The 17,599-nt window shown below is 51.2% G+C and overlaps 1 protein-coding gene and 3 non-coding genes across 5 annotated transcripts; 2 read left to right on the top strand and 2 right to left on the bottom strand.

Annotated features, from left to right (window-relative positions):
• The first annotated feature begins 2,449 nt into the window (after positions 1 to 2,449).
• On the top strand, positions 2,450 to 9,527 carry MRPL58 (mitochondrial ribosomal protein L58). 2 transcript variants are annotated; one of them, XM_061392886.1, is made up of 6 exons: positions 2,450 to 2,587; positions 5,493 to 5,529; positions 7,620 to 7,679; positions 8,641 to 8,723; positions 8,816 to 8,985; positions 9,210 to 9,527. In XM_061392886.1, exons 1-6 carry the CDS (start codon positions 2,489 to 2,491, stop codon positions 9,292 to 9,294), a joined length of 534 nt encoding a protein of 177 aa, XP_061248870.1. In that variant the 5' UTR covers positions 2,450 to 2,488; the 3' UTR covers positions 9,295 to 9,527. The 2 variants fall into 2 exon arrangements, with proteins under 2 accessions (XP_061248870.1, XP_061248869.1); XM_061392885.1 differs by having other exon boundaries at positions 2,450 to 2,674.
• A 6,846-nt stretch (positions 9,528 to 16,373) lies between these two features.
• TRNAR-CCU (transfer RNA arginine (anticodon CCU)) lies at positions 16,374 to 16,446 on the top strand. Its single transcript has one exon. It is a non-coding gene; the product is annotated as a tRNA-Arg (tRNA).
• A 413-nt stretch (positions 16,447 to 16,859) lies between these two features.
• TRNAR-CCU (transfer RNA arginine (anticodon CCU)) lies at positions 16,860 to 16,932 on the bottom strand. Its single transcript has one exon. It is a non-coding gene; the product is annotated as a tRNA-Arg (tRNA).
• Positions 16,933 to 17,258: 326 nt separating this feature from the next.
• Positions 17,259 to 17,331, bottom strand: TRNAR-UCG (transfer RNA arginine (anticodon UCG)). Its single transcript has one exon. It is a non-coding gene; the product is annotated as a tRNA-Arg (tRNA).
• Positions 17,332 to 17,599: the final 268 nt, after the last annotated feature.

Raw genomic sequence — 17,599 nt, 5'->3', positions numbered from 1 at the left:
CTGGCCTCCACCTTCAGCATCACCCTTTTAAGAGAACAGGTGGCACCTCTTAGCCCTGTTTTTTCCCAAAAGGGCCTCAATTCTGGAGGGTTCATGGCAACAGCAGGTAAAAGGAGCTTGCCAGCTGCTCTTCTCTCCACCCAAGGGTAGCTCATTCTATTCTCTCTGCTACCCCCCTCCTCTCCCAGAATCCAGGCCACCAGATGGCCCGAGCAGGCTGTGTTTATTTGGGGCCATGGAAACCTCCAGTTTCCTTTTCCTATCACTCTGGGTCAGGCACAGAGCTGGAGCCCAGCCTTAGAGCAATGATGCCATGGGATGGTGTGTTCATTATTCATAATCCCTGAGCCGTCAACCTGGGTGAGTCCCTGGCTTTACCTCCCTGAGCAGCTTTTCCCAGTCACCATGGAGATGCCTCTGTTCACTCTGAGGTCTTGGGACTAAGTCAGGCAGGGAGGGTCCCAGGAGACTCCCCTTAAAGCCTAGAGCCCCAAAGGCACATGTCAAGTGCCACTCCCTTCCTAGTTTGGGTTTACAAAGCCAGTGCTTGGGAAGTATTTCTTTTTTTTTCCCTCCAAAAGAATTTGCCTTTATTAGTGAGGCAAAAATGATAAAGCCTTGACTTGATAAAACCTCCTATTTCAAACAGCTCCTAGGGGCATGTTTTTCTAGGTAATTATGTTCTTCCTAAAAATAGAACCTGCTATTAAGAAACAACCACGAGTGTTACTAATAATCACCAACATTTACTGAGCTCTGTTTTCCTTTTACCTCTCTGCCTCTCAGCAAAGCAACTGAGCTAACCTTTAACTGTTTCCAAACACTGCTAGCTCTGTTTTAAACCTTTCTCAGAGTAAGAACCTCTCAGTTTTGGAGTTCATCTTTTAACAGTTCTCTAAAGAGTTCTACTTAGCCTATCTGTAGCTGTCTGAATCTGTACATATTTCCCCATCCTCCTCTTATCTTCTGGCTAGAAGAAACGGCCATCTTGCTCCACAGATCCTGGGAGTCGGAGAGGGTGGAGGTGGGGTGGGAGGAGACTGCCCACTTTTTAAAATATTTCTTTTTGGACCTGCCCGCCTCTTGTCCCACCTGGTGTCTGTCATGCTGAGCCTTCTTCACGGGGGCTCCGCGGGGATCTGCTTTTAGGCTACCTTGTGAATGAACCTGAAGTTACTAAAACTCACCACTGGCGGAACTCAACTTTCAAAAACACCTTTCCAGAGAATTCCTTTTATCAGTATCTTTTTTGAGTACCTGTGACGCGCCAGGTTCTGGGTACTGGAGATCCAAGAGTGAGCCACTGCCCTCCTAGAGGTTATTGCATTCTGGCTGGGAAATAAGCAACAGAAAAATAAGATTGAAAGATGTGAAAGGCGGGGGGGCGGGGGGGGGCGCGGGGGGGGGGCGGTGTAGAATAAAGTGGATAAAAGAGTAAAGGGGGTGGATATGAACCTGGGCAGGCCTCGTTGATGCCGTAAGATTTGGGGGAAGTGTGGTCCGGGAGGGCACAGACTAAAGGGGAGAGAAGTGGTGTGTCTGGGGTTCTTTTCACCAGGAGGCTGCCTTGAGAGCTCGCCAATGTCTTCTCCACCGCGGCAGCTATGCTCAGGGGCTTCCGGGACTAAGGAAGCCTCTAATAGGCTTCTCGTGAGGGAGACGCTGGGCGTTCTCGATTCCTGCCAACGGCAGGCGTTCAAAGCTTCAGTTCAGTTCAGTTGCTCACTCGTGTCCGACTCTTTGCGACCCCATGAATCGCAGCACGCCAGGCCTCCCTGTCCATCACCAAGTCCCGGAGTTCACTCAAACTCACGTCCATGGAGTCGGTGATGCCATCCAGCCATCTTATCCTCTGTCATCCCCTTCTCCTCCTGCCCCCAATCCCTCCCAGCATCAGAGTCTTTTCCAATGAGTCAGCTCTTCGCATGAAGTGTCCAAAATACTGGAGTCTCAGCTTCAGCATCATTCCTTCCAAAGAACACCCAGGACTGATCTCCTTCAGAATGGACTGGTTGGATCTCCTGGCAGTCCAAGGGACTCTCAAGAGTCTTCTCCAACACCACACTTCAAAAGCATCAATTCTTCGGCGCTCAGCCTTCTTCACAGTCCAACTCTCACATCCATACATGACCACTGGAAAAACCATAGCCTTGACTAGACGAACCTTTGTTGGCAAAGTAATGTCTCTGCTTTTCAATATGCTATCTAGGTTGGTCATAACTTTCCTTCCAGGGAGTAAGCGTCTTTTAATTTCATGGCTGCAATCACCATCTGCAGTGATTTTGGAGCCCCCCCCCCCCGACCCCACCAAAAAAAAATAAGTCTGACACTGTTTCCACTGTTTCCCCATCTGTCTCCCATGAAGTGATGGGACCAGATGCCATGATCTTCGTTTTCTGAAGCCTAGCGGAACCAAAGTCCCGAGGGAAGCGCGGGCCCGCGGACCGTGAGAGGAAGAACACACCGGAAGCGGCCCCGGAGGCCGAACATGGCGGCTGCCAGGTGCCTTCGCTGGGGTCTGAGCCGAGCCGAGGCCTGGCTGCTGCCGCCGCCCACACGCTGCTGTCACCGGGCTCTGCACAGACAGGTAGAGGGCACCGAATTCCGGAGCGCCTACAGCCTGGACAAGCTGTACCCGGAATCGCGGGGCGCGGACACCGCCTGGAGGGTCCCGGTGAGCCAGGAGGGCCGGCCTGAAGGGGCGTTTCCTGGACTCCGCCGGGCGACGCCGGGGAGCCAGGGCCCCACGCGCGAGGCGAGCGGCTGGTCCGGGGGCGGACGCGCTCAGACTCGGCGGTGCCCGCGAGCCGAGGCCGGTTGCCCGAGCACCCGCAGGGTTGGGGCGGATGGCAGCACCCGATGTCGCTTGAGGTGTGCGGACGCCGGGAGAGCACGCTGGCTCCGCTTCTTCCAAGACCACCAGCGTTTCCTCGTCCATTCTCCGTCCCTCAGGCCCAGATTCTTATCCTCAGGGAAAACCGCCCACGTTTCCGTCTTCATTTCCCGTCCCTCAGACTCACATTCTTGTCCTCGGGGAAAACTGCCCTCCAAGGCGGACAGTTAAGGCCGGAAGCTGCCAAGAAGCTCTCTTTGGGAGCCTTTTGCCGAGTTACGCGGTCCCCGGCCTCCAGCACGCCTGAGGAAACAGGGCTTCTGGTTCGCTTCTTTAGGCTGCTCGCTGTGTGCAGGCGCTGTATCAGGGCCCGGGGCAGGAAAGTGAGGACGCACCCAATTCACTAAGTTCCCACCTACAGGACTGGAAGAGAGGGTTCTGTCATTCACTCACTCATTCAACAAACTTGTGTTGAAAGCATGCTGTGTACACTGTGCTATGCATGGGGATAGAGTAGTGACCAAAACACAAAAATCCTGATGCTAGTTACCTTATCTGCTAATGAAGGGAGACCAACACAAAAGCAGTAATATAGAGTATATGACACGTACTTTGGAGAAAATAAAGCCCAGAAGGAAGAAGTGCTAAGGTCGGGGGTGGGATTACAGGTGTTTGTTTGTTTGTTTGTTTGTTTTGGGGGGGGTTACAGTTTTAAGGAGGATTGTCTGAGGAGGCCTCTGAGAAGGTGATGCTGGATTAAGGACCTGGAGGAAACCTAGCAGCAAGCCATGAGAAGAGGAGCTTTCCTTGTGGGGGGACCAGCAGGTGTCACCCTCTCAAGGGGTAGCATGTTCATCTGGTTCAAGGAACAGCAGGCAGGCCAGTGTGTCAGAGAGGAAACTAAAGAGAGGGCTGAGGGGAGGTCTGTTTATAGGGCTCACGGGCCTTAGCTTTACTCTGAATGTGATGGAGGCAGAAGAGTGGAATGAGCCTAATTAGTTTTACAAAGATCACTTTTGTAGAGAAAAGACTGCAAAACGGCAGGAACAGGAGACCAGTGAGGAGATCGCAGTAATACAGGCAACAGATGATAAGCAGGGGGACTTCCCTGGTGGTTCAGTGGCTCAGACACTGCACTCCCAGTGCAGGGGCCCAGGTTTGATCCCGGTCAGAGAACTATTAACAGATCCCACATGCCACAACTAAGACTCAATGCAGGAAAAAAAAAGATGATAAGCAGGGTGGAAGCAATAGGAGTCATGAGACTTGTCAGGTTCTAGATAAGTTTTAAAGGGAAAGCCTACAGAAGTTCTAGTGGGTTTTCTAGGAGACGTGTGAAATGAGAGAGGAACTGAAGTCTGGGCCCTGAGCAATGTAAAGACTGAGTTGCCATTAATGGAGATGAGAGAGTGGCAGTTACAGTCGTTCGTCCTTTCATTCACTCAACAGTAAGTTTCTTGTGCACCAACTGTCAGAAACTGTTCAAGCATTGGAGACACAATCACAATAAACTGGTTTCCACCTCATGAAGCTTACGTTCTAACAGAAGGAGCAGACAGTAAATAAATGAGGAAAACATGTCAGAGAGTATGAAGTAAGGACTCGACTGGAGGGCTTTGACATGAGAGCCAGGGAGCTGCTTCCGGTTGTCAGGAAGGGAAGTCTTCTTTGAGGAGGCCAGAGGTTTGAGGCATCAGTTAGGCGCCTGAGAGGAGACATCAAATAGCAGTGGGCTCTGTGGACGTGGGGTTGGAGAAAGAGGTTTGAGTTTGAGCCAGAAATATCGCCAAGGATGATATTTTCAAAGGAGATGGGTGGAATGTTCTAGGGAAAGAGTGAGAGAAGAAGAAGGCTCTCAGGGACATTTCAGTGTTTAAAGTTTGCAAAGAGCAAGCAGAGGAGAGTGAAGAAAGTCACGGGAAGGTGAGAGAACTGGAGAGGCCAGCTCAGAAAAGGGAAGAGCGTGTGTGGAGGGCACCGCCCTGAGTCTCCAGCGCTGCCGACGTGGAGTACGTTGAGGATTTCACTGCCAGATAATTCTAAGATGAAAAGGGATGAAGGACAGCAGGGACAAGTGAAGTGCCTTTGAGCTTGGGAGGCCAGAAGAACCTCCGAGTGGGTGATGTTCGCGCTGGGCCCATGGACGGGAGGATTTAAGGCCACAGAGGAACAACTCAGAAGAGGCGTGGAGGCGGGAGGTCCTGGAGTGAGTAGTTCAGCTTGACACAAACCCTCAGGGCCCTTGTGCTGGTCACTGTTGAAGGCAGACAGCCCCGTACTCGGGCCTCTCGTGGTATGCGGCTCGGGGTGGGCAGAGAGTGTTTCTTGAAATCTCCCTGATGCTGATGTACTGTAGCCCCTTCCCTCCTCCGAGGCTGCTGATGGTGCCAACCCTAGCTGAGTGGGCTGGGGTGCAGGGCAGGTGGCAGGGAGGGCTGGAAAAGTCAGTCCCGTTTCCTGGAGGAGTGTTTGTGAGGCGGTACCTCTGGAGCCTGGGGAAGCTTTTTCTGTCATCTCAACACGATTTAGCTGGGGACCTGAAAATAGCTGTATTGTATTCACGTTGTAGCTTTACATCGTTTCCTTTTTGTCTCTCTGGACCAGTTGGGAGTCACTCAGCAGCTAATATTCACCTGACACTGTGTATGTTTCATTACAGGGCGACGCAAAGCAAGGCAACGATGACATTCCTGTAGGTGAGTGGTTTTGTTTCACAGAAAAACACCCGATCGTTTCCTCCCCCGTCACGCATTCCTCCCCAGCCCAGTGAAAGTAAAGAAGCCATCTTTGAGGGTGCAGAAGGGGAGTCCTTGCAGCATTGTTGAGAAGAGGAAGGAAACAGAAAGTGATGAGGCAGCCCCCCCAGAGCTCTGGGAAGCCCCCAGCACACACGGAGAGCTCTCGATGGGCTGGGGGCCTGGAACAGTCTACACTAGGTGAACTGGTCACTTTGTGAAAAAAGTCAGGTACAGAAGCGTATCTACAGTGAGCTGCCGTTTGTGCCTTACTTACATATATATCTGTCTGAGGCACATGTTTCTGGATGTCCACACGGATCTGAAGGATGTGGAGGGCACTGGATACAGGGGTGACCCGAGGTGGGAGCAGAGACAAATTTGGGAACTTGGTGTCTGGGAAACAGGAGTGGGGACTTCTCCCTGTGAACCATTTGCGTAACTTCAAAGTTTTGTGCCCATCAAGCCTAAGATGTGGTCTGTAAAGAAACAAGCAGGCCCCTTGAGAGTCAAAGAGTTTCTGGCACCCACAGACAGTGAAAGGAGAGCAGCCAAAGGCTCGGGCTCAAGATGATCCCGCAACAAGGAGGCCAGGTGGCCACAGTCTAAAGCAGAGGAGCCAGCAGCCTACTACTGCTCGGTAGTTTGAAGCCGGCACTGGTGCCCTGTGGCGGGAGGAGGCAGAGAACCAGGGACAACACAGCCCGTCTCCTGACAGCCTGGGCGGACGGGCAGGCAGCGGGAATGGCCAGTCACTGTTTCCTCCTCACCTGCCTCTGAGCGGGTCCCAGGCCTCTGCAGACGCTGATGAGGTGCCCCCCCCGACGCACACAGAACTGCAGGCATTCATCACTTGTTGGGAAAAACAAGTTCATTTGATTTTTTTCAAAGGGCGGAAAACCTCTCAGAAGCTGTCTGGAGATGTCGCCACTCCCACTGAGGCCCGCTCCCCACAAGCACAGGGCCACAGTGCCCCTTGAGCCCCCGTAGCCCAACCCTCCTGAAACTTGCCCACTGCCATGCCTCCCCGACTCTCCTCAGACACTATGAGGCTGCTTTTCATGAATTATTAAAGTAGAAGGAATGGAGACGGAAATGGCAACCCACTCCAGTATTCTTGCCTGGGAAATCCCCCGGACAGAGGCGCCTGGTGGGCTATAGTCCATGGGGCCGCAAAAAGCCGAACATGACTTAGCAACTGAACGAGAGCAACACACAGTCAGACTGTGATCCGATGAGACACTTCCCGGTGGGAACGTGGCATAAAATGGAGAGTGAAGTGACCTGGCAGTATGGGATATAGAGTTCTATAAGAAACGAAAATTGGTGTATAGAATAATAGTTGCAGATACTCAAATAATAAAGTCTTAGTTGCTCAGTTGGGTCCAATTCTTTGGGACCCCATGGACTGTAGCCCGCCAGGCTCCTCTGTCCATGGGATTCTCCAGACAAGAATACTGGAGTGGGTTGCCATGCCCTTCTCCAAGGGATCTTCCACACCCAAGGATTGAACCTGGGTTTCCTGCATTGCAGGCAGATTCTTTACAGTCTGAGCCTCCAGGGAAGCCCATTCAAACAATAAAATTTGTGGCTGAAGGGAGAAAATAAAAGTAGAAGGAAGCAACCTCAGTTTACAGATTCAAAACAAAACCAAGACACAGGGAAGCAGCGAGGCTTTGCTGGGGTCACAGAGTCAGTCTGTGCTGAGCCGGCGTTAGAAGATGGGACTCCCAGCTGCAAGTGGAGTGCTCATTCACGCAGCAGGCGTTCTCACCCACTGATGCAGGCTCGGCCCGGGGATGCGCATGGAACACCAGCCAGCCGGCGTGTCCACGACCACCACATTTCAAAATACAACTGAAATTCAGTTTGTCCCTCCGTTTGGGCTTTTGAAAGAGTCCTTGCTTTAAAACAAACAGCAAAAGGCGAGGGCAGTCAGATCCCGCAGAGTGTGCTAGACCAGGAGTGGACAACCTGGGTCGTAGTTTTACATCTGCTGCTGTCTCTGGCCTTGGGGAAATCACCGTGATGATGTGTGTTCTGGTTTTCAGATCGCTTGACGATATCTTACTGTCGGAGCAGTGGTCCTGGGGGCCAGAACGTTAACAAAGGTACGAGGCACCTTGTTCTCTTTAGCGCTTAGCTGAGAGATGGGCTTGAGGATTCTGTTTACATTCATGTGGAAATAAAGGGATTTTTTTTTTCCAGAAGCTTAAATACTGCCAGTTTATATAATAACCCCCTTTATTCTTTTGAATGTGGTCTGGTCCTCGGACTCCCAGCTGCGGGTTGCCAGGCCTGGGGTTGGTCTGGGAGTCTGAACAAAGGGACCGCACAGTGTGAGTTGGCAGCCAGCTCCCAGAACAGGTTCCTTCTTTCTTGTGGGACTCACGCCCCCTCCCCCGCCGCATTCTTGTCCGAACCCAGTAAACTGTGAGAGAAAGAGACCACTGGGCATTTTATTCCTGGAAGTTTGGGTTCTTTTGTTTGTTGTTTAACTTTACATTGGAGTATCAGATCAGATCAGATCAGTCGCTCAGTTGTTTCCGACTCTTTGCCACCCCATAGCCAATTAATAATGTTTGATAGTTTCAGTTGCACAGCAAAGAGACTCAGCCATACATATCCATGTATCCATTCTCTCCCAGACTCGTCTCTATCAGAGTTCCCTGTGCTGTACAGTAGGTCCTGGTTGGTTATCCACTTACCTGGAAGTTTATTTGTATTTTTTAAAATATTTATTTATTTGGTTGTGCCAGGTCTCAGTTGTGGCATGTGGGATCTAGTTTCCCGACCGGGGATCAAGCCTGGGCCCCCTGCCTTGGGAGCTTAGAGTCTTAGCCCCGGACCACCTGGGAAGTCCCGGAAGTTTACTTTTGTCCAGAAGCACCTCACTGTCCTGGCAGGCTCATTCCATGGCCAAGTTGGTCTCCCCAAGTTCACACAGGACAGGAGCGTCCCTTGGGTGGGCGTCTCACCTCCCTGTGGTTCAGAGTCCGGTGGTCACCAGCTACCCTGATGCTGAGGGTGCTGAGCATCTCAGTGACCCGCGCTCCCTCCCTTTATCGACAGTGAACTCCAAGGCTGAAGTCAGGTTCCACCTGGCAAGCGCCGACTGGATCGCAGAGCCCGTGCGGCAGAAGATGGCTCTCACGGTAAACCGCCAGCCCCTGCTCTCCCCATAACCCCTCAGTCACTTCAAAAACTCTTCTTTGCAGAATTTTGGTTTTGCCTTTGTCCTCCGCAGCACAAAAATAAGATCAACAGGGCGGGAGAGCTGATCCTCACGTCTGAATACAGCCGCTATCAGTTCCGAAACCTGGCAGATTGCCTCCAGAAAATTCGAGACATGATTGCCGAGGCCAGCCAGCCAGCCACAGAGCCATCCAAAGAAGATGCTGCACTTCAGAAACTCAGGTCCTTTAGAACACGCCCCCAGCTTCTGTAAACAGATTCATGTGGGCGAGGGGGCCACACAGGGAAGAAAGGAGGCGGGAGAGGCCCGAGACTGGCCAGTGGGCAGACGGACCTCGAGTGGAGGCCCCGGCCTGGCACCTGCTGCCTTGGTGCCAGGTCCTCTCGCCACCTTGAGAAGCTCTGATTGGGCATCTGGGCGTAACCATGTTCTTCTTTGTTTTCAGGATAGAAAACATGAATCGCGAAAGGCTCCGAAAAAAGAGAATAAACTCTGCCATCAAGACGAGCAGGAGGGTCGGTACGGACTGAAAGCACCCCCTCGAGCCAGCAGAGCCCCTCCAGGACACCCAGGCGGCTCGGACACCAGGAGACGGGTGTCTGTTCGTGTCACTGCTCGTCTCTATGTCGGAACCGTCGCAAGAAGGTCCATCGGGAGCGAGGGTTGTAGGCCCTGGTCGCCGAGGTCTTTAGAGGCGATCACGTGTTATATCACACCTTTGTTATCCGTGTCCTGTATTAGTGGCAATAAAATTCTAAACTCAGCGGGCTTCCCCTTCTCATTCAGAATGTGTCAGGACAGAATTCCTACCTTTTCTCTCACTTGAAATCTGCCTGATAATTATTGACCAGCACTGACTGTACAGTCCAGAGGGGCACAGAGAGGTGAACTGTGGGGTCAGCCCTCAGGAACACAAGGGCAGAAGGGCTGAGCCAGGTGGGTGGGCATCAGAGCTGGGCCTGGAGACGGGTGTGGAATGTTGATCAGGAGAGAGCCAGGAGGACATGCCAGGTGAAGGGAATGGTGTGAATAAAGGAGACCAGAGAGCAGGCTGGGTTGGCGGAGCTGAGGAGGAATCCATCGAATGATGGATCTGTGTGGGACCTTTTGGAGGTGAGTCTGGAGAGGGAGACAAGTTCACGGTGAAGAGTCTGGAGTTCAAGTGGAGAAGTTTAGGTTCTAAGACACGAGGATACTAGGGAGCCACTGAGGGCCTTGAGTGGGAAGGAGTGTCGTGTGTTAGGTGCTATTGCAGGCTGTGGGGTTTTGGAGATAGGAAGAAAATGAGTTGGGGGACTTTGCTGGGGGTCCAACAGTTGAGACTCTGAGCTTCTACTGTAGAGGGTGTGGGCTGATTCCCTAGTCAGGGAGCTAAGGTAGGTCACCTGGTAAAGAATCTGCCCACAATGCGGGAGACCTGGGTTCCATCCCTGGGTCGGGAAGATCCCCTAAAGAAGGGGAAGGCTACCCACTCCAGTATTCTGGCCTGGAGAATTCCATGGACTATATTCCATGGACTGGAGAATTCCATGGGGTCGCAAAGAGTCAGACACACGACTGAGCGACTTGCACTTCAGAGAACTAAGATCCCACGCGTCATGTGATACGGCCAAAAATTTTTTTAAAAAGAGTTGGGACTGGAAAGAGGTTCTTGAGATCCGATTGTATCTGGTTCAGTACACCAACTGCAGATTACTCAGACTTGTATGGATTCTCAAAACGTTCTGTTATTTTGATCTAGTTTATTCCTTTGACAGTTGACTGCACTGTGATGCTCTAAATGCAAGATCGAGAGCTGTAGTAGTATGTACACTTGATGGGAACCTCATCATTCTTGTGACTGTAAACGGGGGGAGTCAGTGATAAATGACTTAACGAAATTGCAACGTGGAGGACGGGGTTAAGGGACGTGGAGCCCAGTAGGGAGCTGAGGCTCATATATGAGCAAGTGCAACATTCTTTGGTTCTTTAATTCAACAAATACTGAATACCAGGCACCGGGTAAGGTCCTGAGGAATCAGCAGTGAACAAAAGTCCTTTCTCCCAGAGAACTCACGTTCAATCAGAATGATAAAAGCTGAGAAGCAAAATGGATTCTTGTTAGGGTAACATGACCTAAAACATAACACAAGGAAGGTATAAATAGTTTTGGGGAGTAACTTGTTCCAGCGGGAGGGTCAGTGAAGATGTACTTGAGGTGCTTCAGATGGGCCTGATGGAGGGGAAGGGCTGGCCATGCGAGCACAGGAAGAAGCTTATCACCTGGAGACTCCAGTGGTGGCCAAGGGCCCTGCCTGCGGTGGGGACAGTGAACCACCACATGGAGAGAATGGGCCATGAGGCCAGCTGCCCCGGGGTCAGCTCCTGACGAGCACCACTCCCAGCTGTGAGGCCTCCAGGAAACTACTCAGCCTCTCTGAACCTTAGCTTTTATTGCTGTTCAGTACAGAAGTAGGAAGTCAAGAAATACCTGGAGTAACAGGCACATTTGGCCTTGGAGTACCGAATGAAGCAGGGCAAAGGCCAATAGAGTTTTGCCAAGAGAATGCACTGGTCACAGCAAACACCCTCTTCCAACAACACGAGACAACTCTACACACGGACATCACTAGATGGTCAGTACTGAAATCAGACTGATTATATTCTTTGCAGCCAAAGATGGAGAAGCTCTATACAGTCAGCAAAAACAAGACCGGGAGCTGACTCAGATCATGACCCGCTTATTGCCAAATTCAGACTTAAATTGAAGGAAGTAGGGAAAACCACTAGACCACTCACGTATGACCTAAATCAAATCCCTTACGATTATACAGTGGAAGTGAGAAATAGATTCAAGGGATTAGAGCTGATAGAGTGCCTGAAGTACTATGGACGGGGAAGTTCGTGACATTGTACAGGAGACAGGGATCAAGACCATTCCCAAGAAAAAGAAACACAAAAAGGCAAAATGGCTGTCTGAGGAGGCCTTACAAATAGCTGAGAAAAGAAGAGAAGTGAAAGGCAAAGGAGAAAAGGAAAGATAAACCCATTTGAATGTCAAGTTCCAAAGAATAGCAAGGAGAGATAAGAAAGCTTTCCTCAGTGATCGGTGCAAAGAAATATAGAAAAACAATAGAATGGGAAGGACTAGAGACCTCTTCAAGAAAATTAAATATACCAAGGGAACATTCATGCAAAGATGGGCACAATAAAGGACAGAAATGGTATGGACCTAACAGAAGCAGAAGATATTAAGAAAACATGGCAAGAATACACAGAAGAACTATACAAAAAAGATCTTAATGATCCAGATAACCATGATGGTGTGATCACTGACCTAGAGCCAGACATCCTGGAACGTGAAGTCAAGTGGGCCTTAGGAAGCATCACTACAAACAAAGCTAGAGGAGGTGATGAAATTCCAGCTGAGCTATTTCAAATCCTAAAAGATGATGCTGTGAAAGTGCTGCACTCAATATGCCAGCACATTTGGAAAACTCAGCAGTGGCCATGGGACTAGAAAAGGTCAGTTTTCATTCCAATCCCAAAGAAAGGCAATGCCAAAGAATGTTCAAACTAGTGCACAATTGCACTCATCTCACACACTAGTAAAGTAATGCTCAAAATTCTCCAAGCGAGGCTTCAACAGTATGTGAACCGTGAACTTCCAGATGTCCAAGCTGGATTTAGAAAACGCAGAGGAACCAGAGATCAAATTGCCAACATCCGCTGGATCATCGAAAAAGCAAGAGAGTTCCAGAAAAACATCTACTTCTTTATTGACTATATCAAAGGCTTTGACTGTGTGGATCACAACAAAATGTGGAACATTCTGAAAGAGATAGGAATACCAGACCACCTGACCTGCCTCTTAAGAAATATGTATGCAGGTCAGGAAGCAACAGTTGGAACTGGACATGGAACAGCAGACTGGTACCAAATAAGGAAAGGAGTACGTCAAGGCTGTATATTGTCACCCTGCTTATTTAACTTACACGCAGAGTACATCATGAGAAATGCTGGGCTGGAGGAAGCACAAGCTGGAATCAAGATTGCCGGGAGAAATAACAATAACCTCAGATATGCAAAGGACACCACCCTTATGGCAGAAAGTGAAGAACTAAAGAGCCTTTTGATGAAAGTGAAAGAGGAGAGTGAAAAAGCTGGCTTAAAGCTCAACATTCAGAAAGCTAAGATCATGGCATCTGGTCCCATCACTTCATGGCAAATCAATGGGAAAACAGTGGAAATGGTGACAGACTTTTTCGGTGGTGGGGGGGGCAGTGCAAAATCACTGCAGATGGTGACTGCAGCCATGAAATTAAAAGATGCTTGCTCCTTGGAAGAAAAGCTATGACCAACCTAGACAGCATATTCAAAAGCAGAGACATTACTTTGCCAACAAAGGTCCATCTAGTCAAAGCTATGGTTTTTCCAGTAGTCATGTATGGATGTGAGAGTTGGACTATAAAGAAAGCTGAGCACCAAAGAATTGATGCTTTTGAACTGTAGTGTTGGAGAAGACTTTTGAGAGTCCCTTGGACTGCAAGGAGATCCACCCAGTCCATTCTAAAGGAAATCAGTCCTGAATGTTCATTGGAAGGACTGACGCTGAAGCTGAAACTCCAATACTTTGGCCACCTGATGCAAAGAGTTGACTCATTTGAAAAGACCCTGTTGCTGGGAAAGATTGAAGGCAGGAGGAGAAGGGGATGACAGAGGATGAGATGGTTGGATGGCATCACTGACTCAATGGACATGAATTTGAGTAAACTCCAGGAGTTGGTGATGGACAGGGAGGCCTGGTGTGCTGCAGTCCGTGGAGTTGCAAAGAATCAGATACGACTGAGCAACTGAACTGAACTGAACTGAGTGGCTAAGTCATGTGCAAATCTTTGTGATCCCACGGCCCCTCTACAAACTAGGGATGGTTAGTGCTGACCTCTAATAGGGTGGTAGGGTGGTAGTCATTAGTGGCACTGAGCCTGTACCCAGGGAACTTTAGCCATGATTAATAGCCCAGTTTGGCTGGAACCCAGGGGGTGAGGCTCTGTGGAAGACACGTCTGCCACCTTGAGTGGGAGCCAGGTCTAGAAAGGCCTTCAATGTGACACCTAAGATGTTTGGCCTCTACCCCTATAGAGGCTGTCAGGGGAAGATTAATCTTATTGGGATTGGATGAGAAAAAAAGACTGCAGGGAAGTGTGCACAACTCAGTGGACAGATCCAGTGAGCAGTTAGGGACCCATCCTGGAACCGGGCCAGTGGCAGCAGTGATGGAAAGAAACCCGCGGATGCAAGGGGGTTCGGAGGACAGAAAGTTGACTGATTGGAGTGAGAGCTGGTGTGTGACAAGGGGGTGGTGATCTGAGACAGGAAAGTCACCAAGGGAGCAGGCTTGGGAGGCTGGTTGGATGATGGGTATGGTTTTGCCTGGGAGGAGCTGCTTTGTGGGGCCTGAGGAGGAATGCCAACATGGTGATGCCCAGGACGGGGAGTGAAGTGGGAGCTGGGGAGTGAGGTCGAAGCAGGGATGCAGGACAGAAGAGAACAAGCAGTGTCTTGGGGATGTGGAGGAGCAAAGCATGGAGATGCATGGAGACAGCGGCGGGAAACCAGAGCGAGCATCCTCACGGTTTGACTCTGGACCTGGGGGCTGGGCCTGTGAGGCTCTCAGAAGACATTGGTGGCTCGTGACGGGGCTTGCAAAAGCATTTAAAATACAGAGGAGGGGAAAGAGAGGTGAAGAAAAACAAAACTAGGCCAGGGGACACTAGAGAGTGGAGAACAGGGGTAGGACCCGTCATCAAAAACAACAGAGCCTGTTACACAGTGAAGTAAGTCAAAAAAACAAATGTTGTATGCTGCTGCTGCTAAGTCGCTTCAGTCGTGTCCGACTCTGTGTGACCCCATAGACAGCAGCCCGCTAGGCTGCCCCGTCCCTGGGATTCTCCAGGCAAGAACACTGGAGTGGGGTGCCATTTCCTTCTCCAATGCATGAAAGTGAAAAGTGAAAGGGAAGTCGCTCAGTCGTGTCCGACTCTTAGCGACCCCATGGACTGCAGCCTACCAGGCTCCTCGGTCCATGGGATTTTCCAGGCAAGAGTACTGGAGTGGGGTGCCATTGCCTTCTCCGAAATGTTGTATACTAACGCATATATATGAAATCTAGAAAAATGGTACTGAAGAACCTATTTGCAGGTCAGGAATAGAAACACAGATGTAAAAACAGACTTGTGGACACAGAGCAGGAAGGAGAGGGTGGGACGAATTGAGAGTAGCATTGAAACATACACATTACCATACATAAAATCGATAGCCAGTGGGGAGTTGTTGTGTAACACAGGGAGGTCAACCAGGTGCCCTGCGACAACCTAGAGGAGTGGGATGGGGTAGGGGGCAGGAGGGAGGTTCCAGAAGGAGGGGATATATGTATACCTATGGCTGATTCATGTCCATGTATGGCAGAAACCAACACAACATTGTAAAGCAATTATCTTCCAATAAAACAGCAACAACAAAAAGATGAGGGCAAAAGAATGAGCATGGGTGGACCTCACAGACACAGTGATGAGCCACAGAGGTCAGACTGTAAGAGTATGATTCCGTTTATACAAAGCTCAAGTCAGGCAAAACTGCCTTATGGCGTTGAGAGTCAGGGAAGCATTTACCCCGGGGCAGTGGGGAGGAGGCAGAAGGGAGCCTTCAGGGGCGCTGGCAAAGTTCTGTATCTCCTCCGGCCATGACCTTGAGATGTGTACACCTTACTGCGTGGATGTTACACCTCAACAAGCAGAGCATTTAGTTAACTGAAAAGAGGACAGGCTTAAGGAAGGAGACGGGAGCCAGGTGGGGTACATTCCTCTTTCTTGTTGGTATTATGGGTTTGTGCAGACTCTGTAAGTGGGAGAGAGAAAGAAAAAAGAACGTCTCCAAGTCCCTGAGAGCTAAGATCTCAACGCAAGCACAGGCGGGGAGTAGACACTGACTGCCCTGGGCTGACTCTCCTTCCCTTACATTTTTCCAATAGGTATGGATTTTAGTAGTGGGTTTTCAACATGTGTAACGTTTTTAAATGTGCTTTTCTGTATTTGTATTCCCTTTTGTATAACAGTCCTAAAGAAACAAGATATTAAAGTGTCTAGTTGGGTGATCCATTTCTTTTCGCTCTATTCTGTAATTGCGTACGTATATATTTCTACTATCAAGACTGGAAGGATGTGTTCCTTCAGGTTGTACGTTGTTTCATGATGGGGGAGAATGTTACTGTTTGTTTCAGGACTCGTGCTTGAGACGAGTTTGCTCTCGTTCACTTACTACACTTAGCTATGACGGTAAAATTTGGAAATGCCTACAAACCTCAGCTTTCGCCCGCCATCCATAGTCAGGTGTCCGGGCAGAATCAGCGCCGGCCTCCCAGCACCCGTGTGCTTGCCGGTGCGGCTAATGGGGGCGGCAGTTGACTTCCCACCATGTTTCTTCCTCGCGGGTTTCCGTGAGCATCCAAGGTCTCGCTTTGGCGCGGCCCGGGCACCGCATCCCAGGGCGTTTGCCTCGCTAAGCCGTGATTTGTAAGGCCCGGGATCGGACCGCCTACTAGAGGCAGAGATGTCGCGAAATTGAGCCGCAGGCCCCAGTGGCCTAATGGATAAGGCACTGGCCTCCTAAGCCAGGGATTGTGGGTTCGAGTCCCACCTGGGGTAGAGCACCTTTTTGGTCCTTGCACTCTAGAATCCATGTGCCAATAGTTCCGCCGCTCGAAAGACTCCCAACACACCGGGCTCCGGTCCGCGGATGGAAAACCGGCTAGATCCCAAAGCAGGGACCTGGAGGCCGCTGACTTTTGGACAGCGAACAGGCCGAGCGGACAAGGAGGGGGGAAGGATGCGAGGTCACCAGGGCGGGAGGAGGGGGTGAGGGACACTGAGTCCCGGGCCGGGACGCGCCGACTATTTGACTGCAAACGAGGTCCGGGTCAGCTGCACAGCAGAAGGCGAGCTGAGAGCACGCGGGTGGGGCGCCCCTGAGTCCCCAGATCCCTAGGCTGCAACCTCGGAGGCTCGTGCTCTGCGATCGCAAAAGCTAACGTGGGGCCAAAGCGCTCCCGCCCCGACACCACCCCAGGTGGGACTCGAACCCACAATCCCTGGCTTAGGAGGCCAGTGCCTTATCCATTAGGCCACTGGGGCGCGACGGCCTGGGCCGACCACGTGGTCCGTAGTAACGCGCAGCGGCGCGCGCACAGGCCTCAATCGGCCCTACCACGACGCCGGCCGGACCGCGGACCCCGAGGACCAGGGCCGGGCCCGAGAGGCCTACAGGACAAGCAGGGGGCGCGGCCGCGGGGCCACGCGAAAAGTTAAAACTTCACGGTGAGGCGAAACTGAGGACGATGACGGACGGCAAGGGGCGCGGAAAGTGAACGCCTGAAGGAAGCAGAACCAGGCGGATGAAATCATGAAGAAAGCGGGTTCGCATTTTGAATTCGGGAGGAGCTGCTCGTCCAAAACGAAGCCGACCACGAAGGGACTCGAACCCTCAATCTTCTGATCCGAAGTCAGACGCCTTATCCGTTAGGCCACGCGGTCCCAGAGCCTAGCGGTTCGTGGGAAGATAGTTGAGCGCACCCTCCCGGAGGCGGCGTTGGCCCGAGGGAGAAAACCGTGGGCTTTTAGCCTCAGGGCGCGTGCGTCCTCGGGGTTGCAGAGCAACAGACACTCTGCGCCAGCGCCGGGGCGGCCGGAGGTGGCTCCCACTTAGCGAGGAGGCAGCGTGCCCCAAGAAGTAGTGTGTCTGACTTCGGATTAAGCGTTTGAGCCCCTTCGTGGTCGAAACGCTTTAATCCTGAGAAGAGGA

This window comes from Bos javanicus, chromosome 19 (genome assembly GCF_032452875.1).
Source record: "Bos javanicus breed banteng chromosome 19, ARS-OSU_banteng_1.0, whole genome shotgun sequence".
Lineage (NCBI taxonomy): Eukaryota > Metazoa > Chordata > Mammalia > Artiodactyla > Bovidae > Bos > Bos javanicus.
The sequence above is the reverse complement of the archived record's forward strand: the minus strand, read 5'-3'. Positions and strand labels throughout refer to the sequence as shown.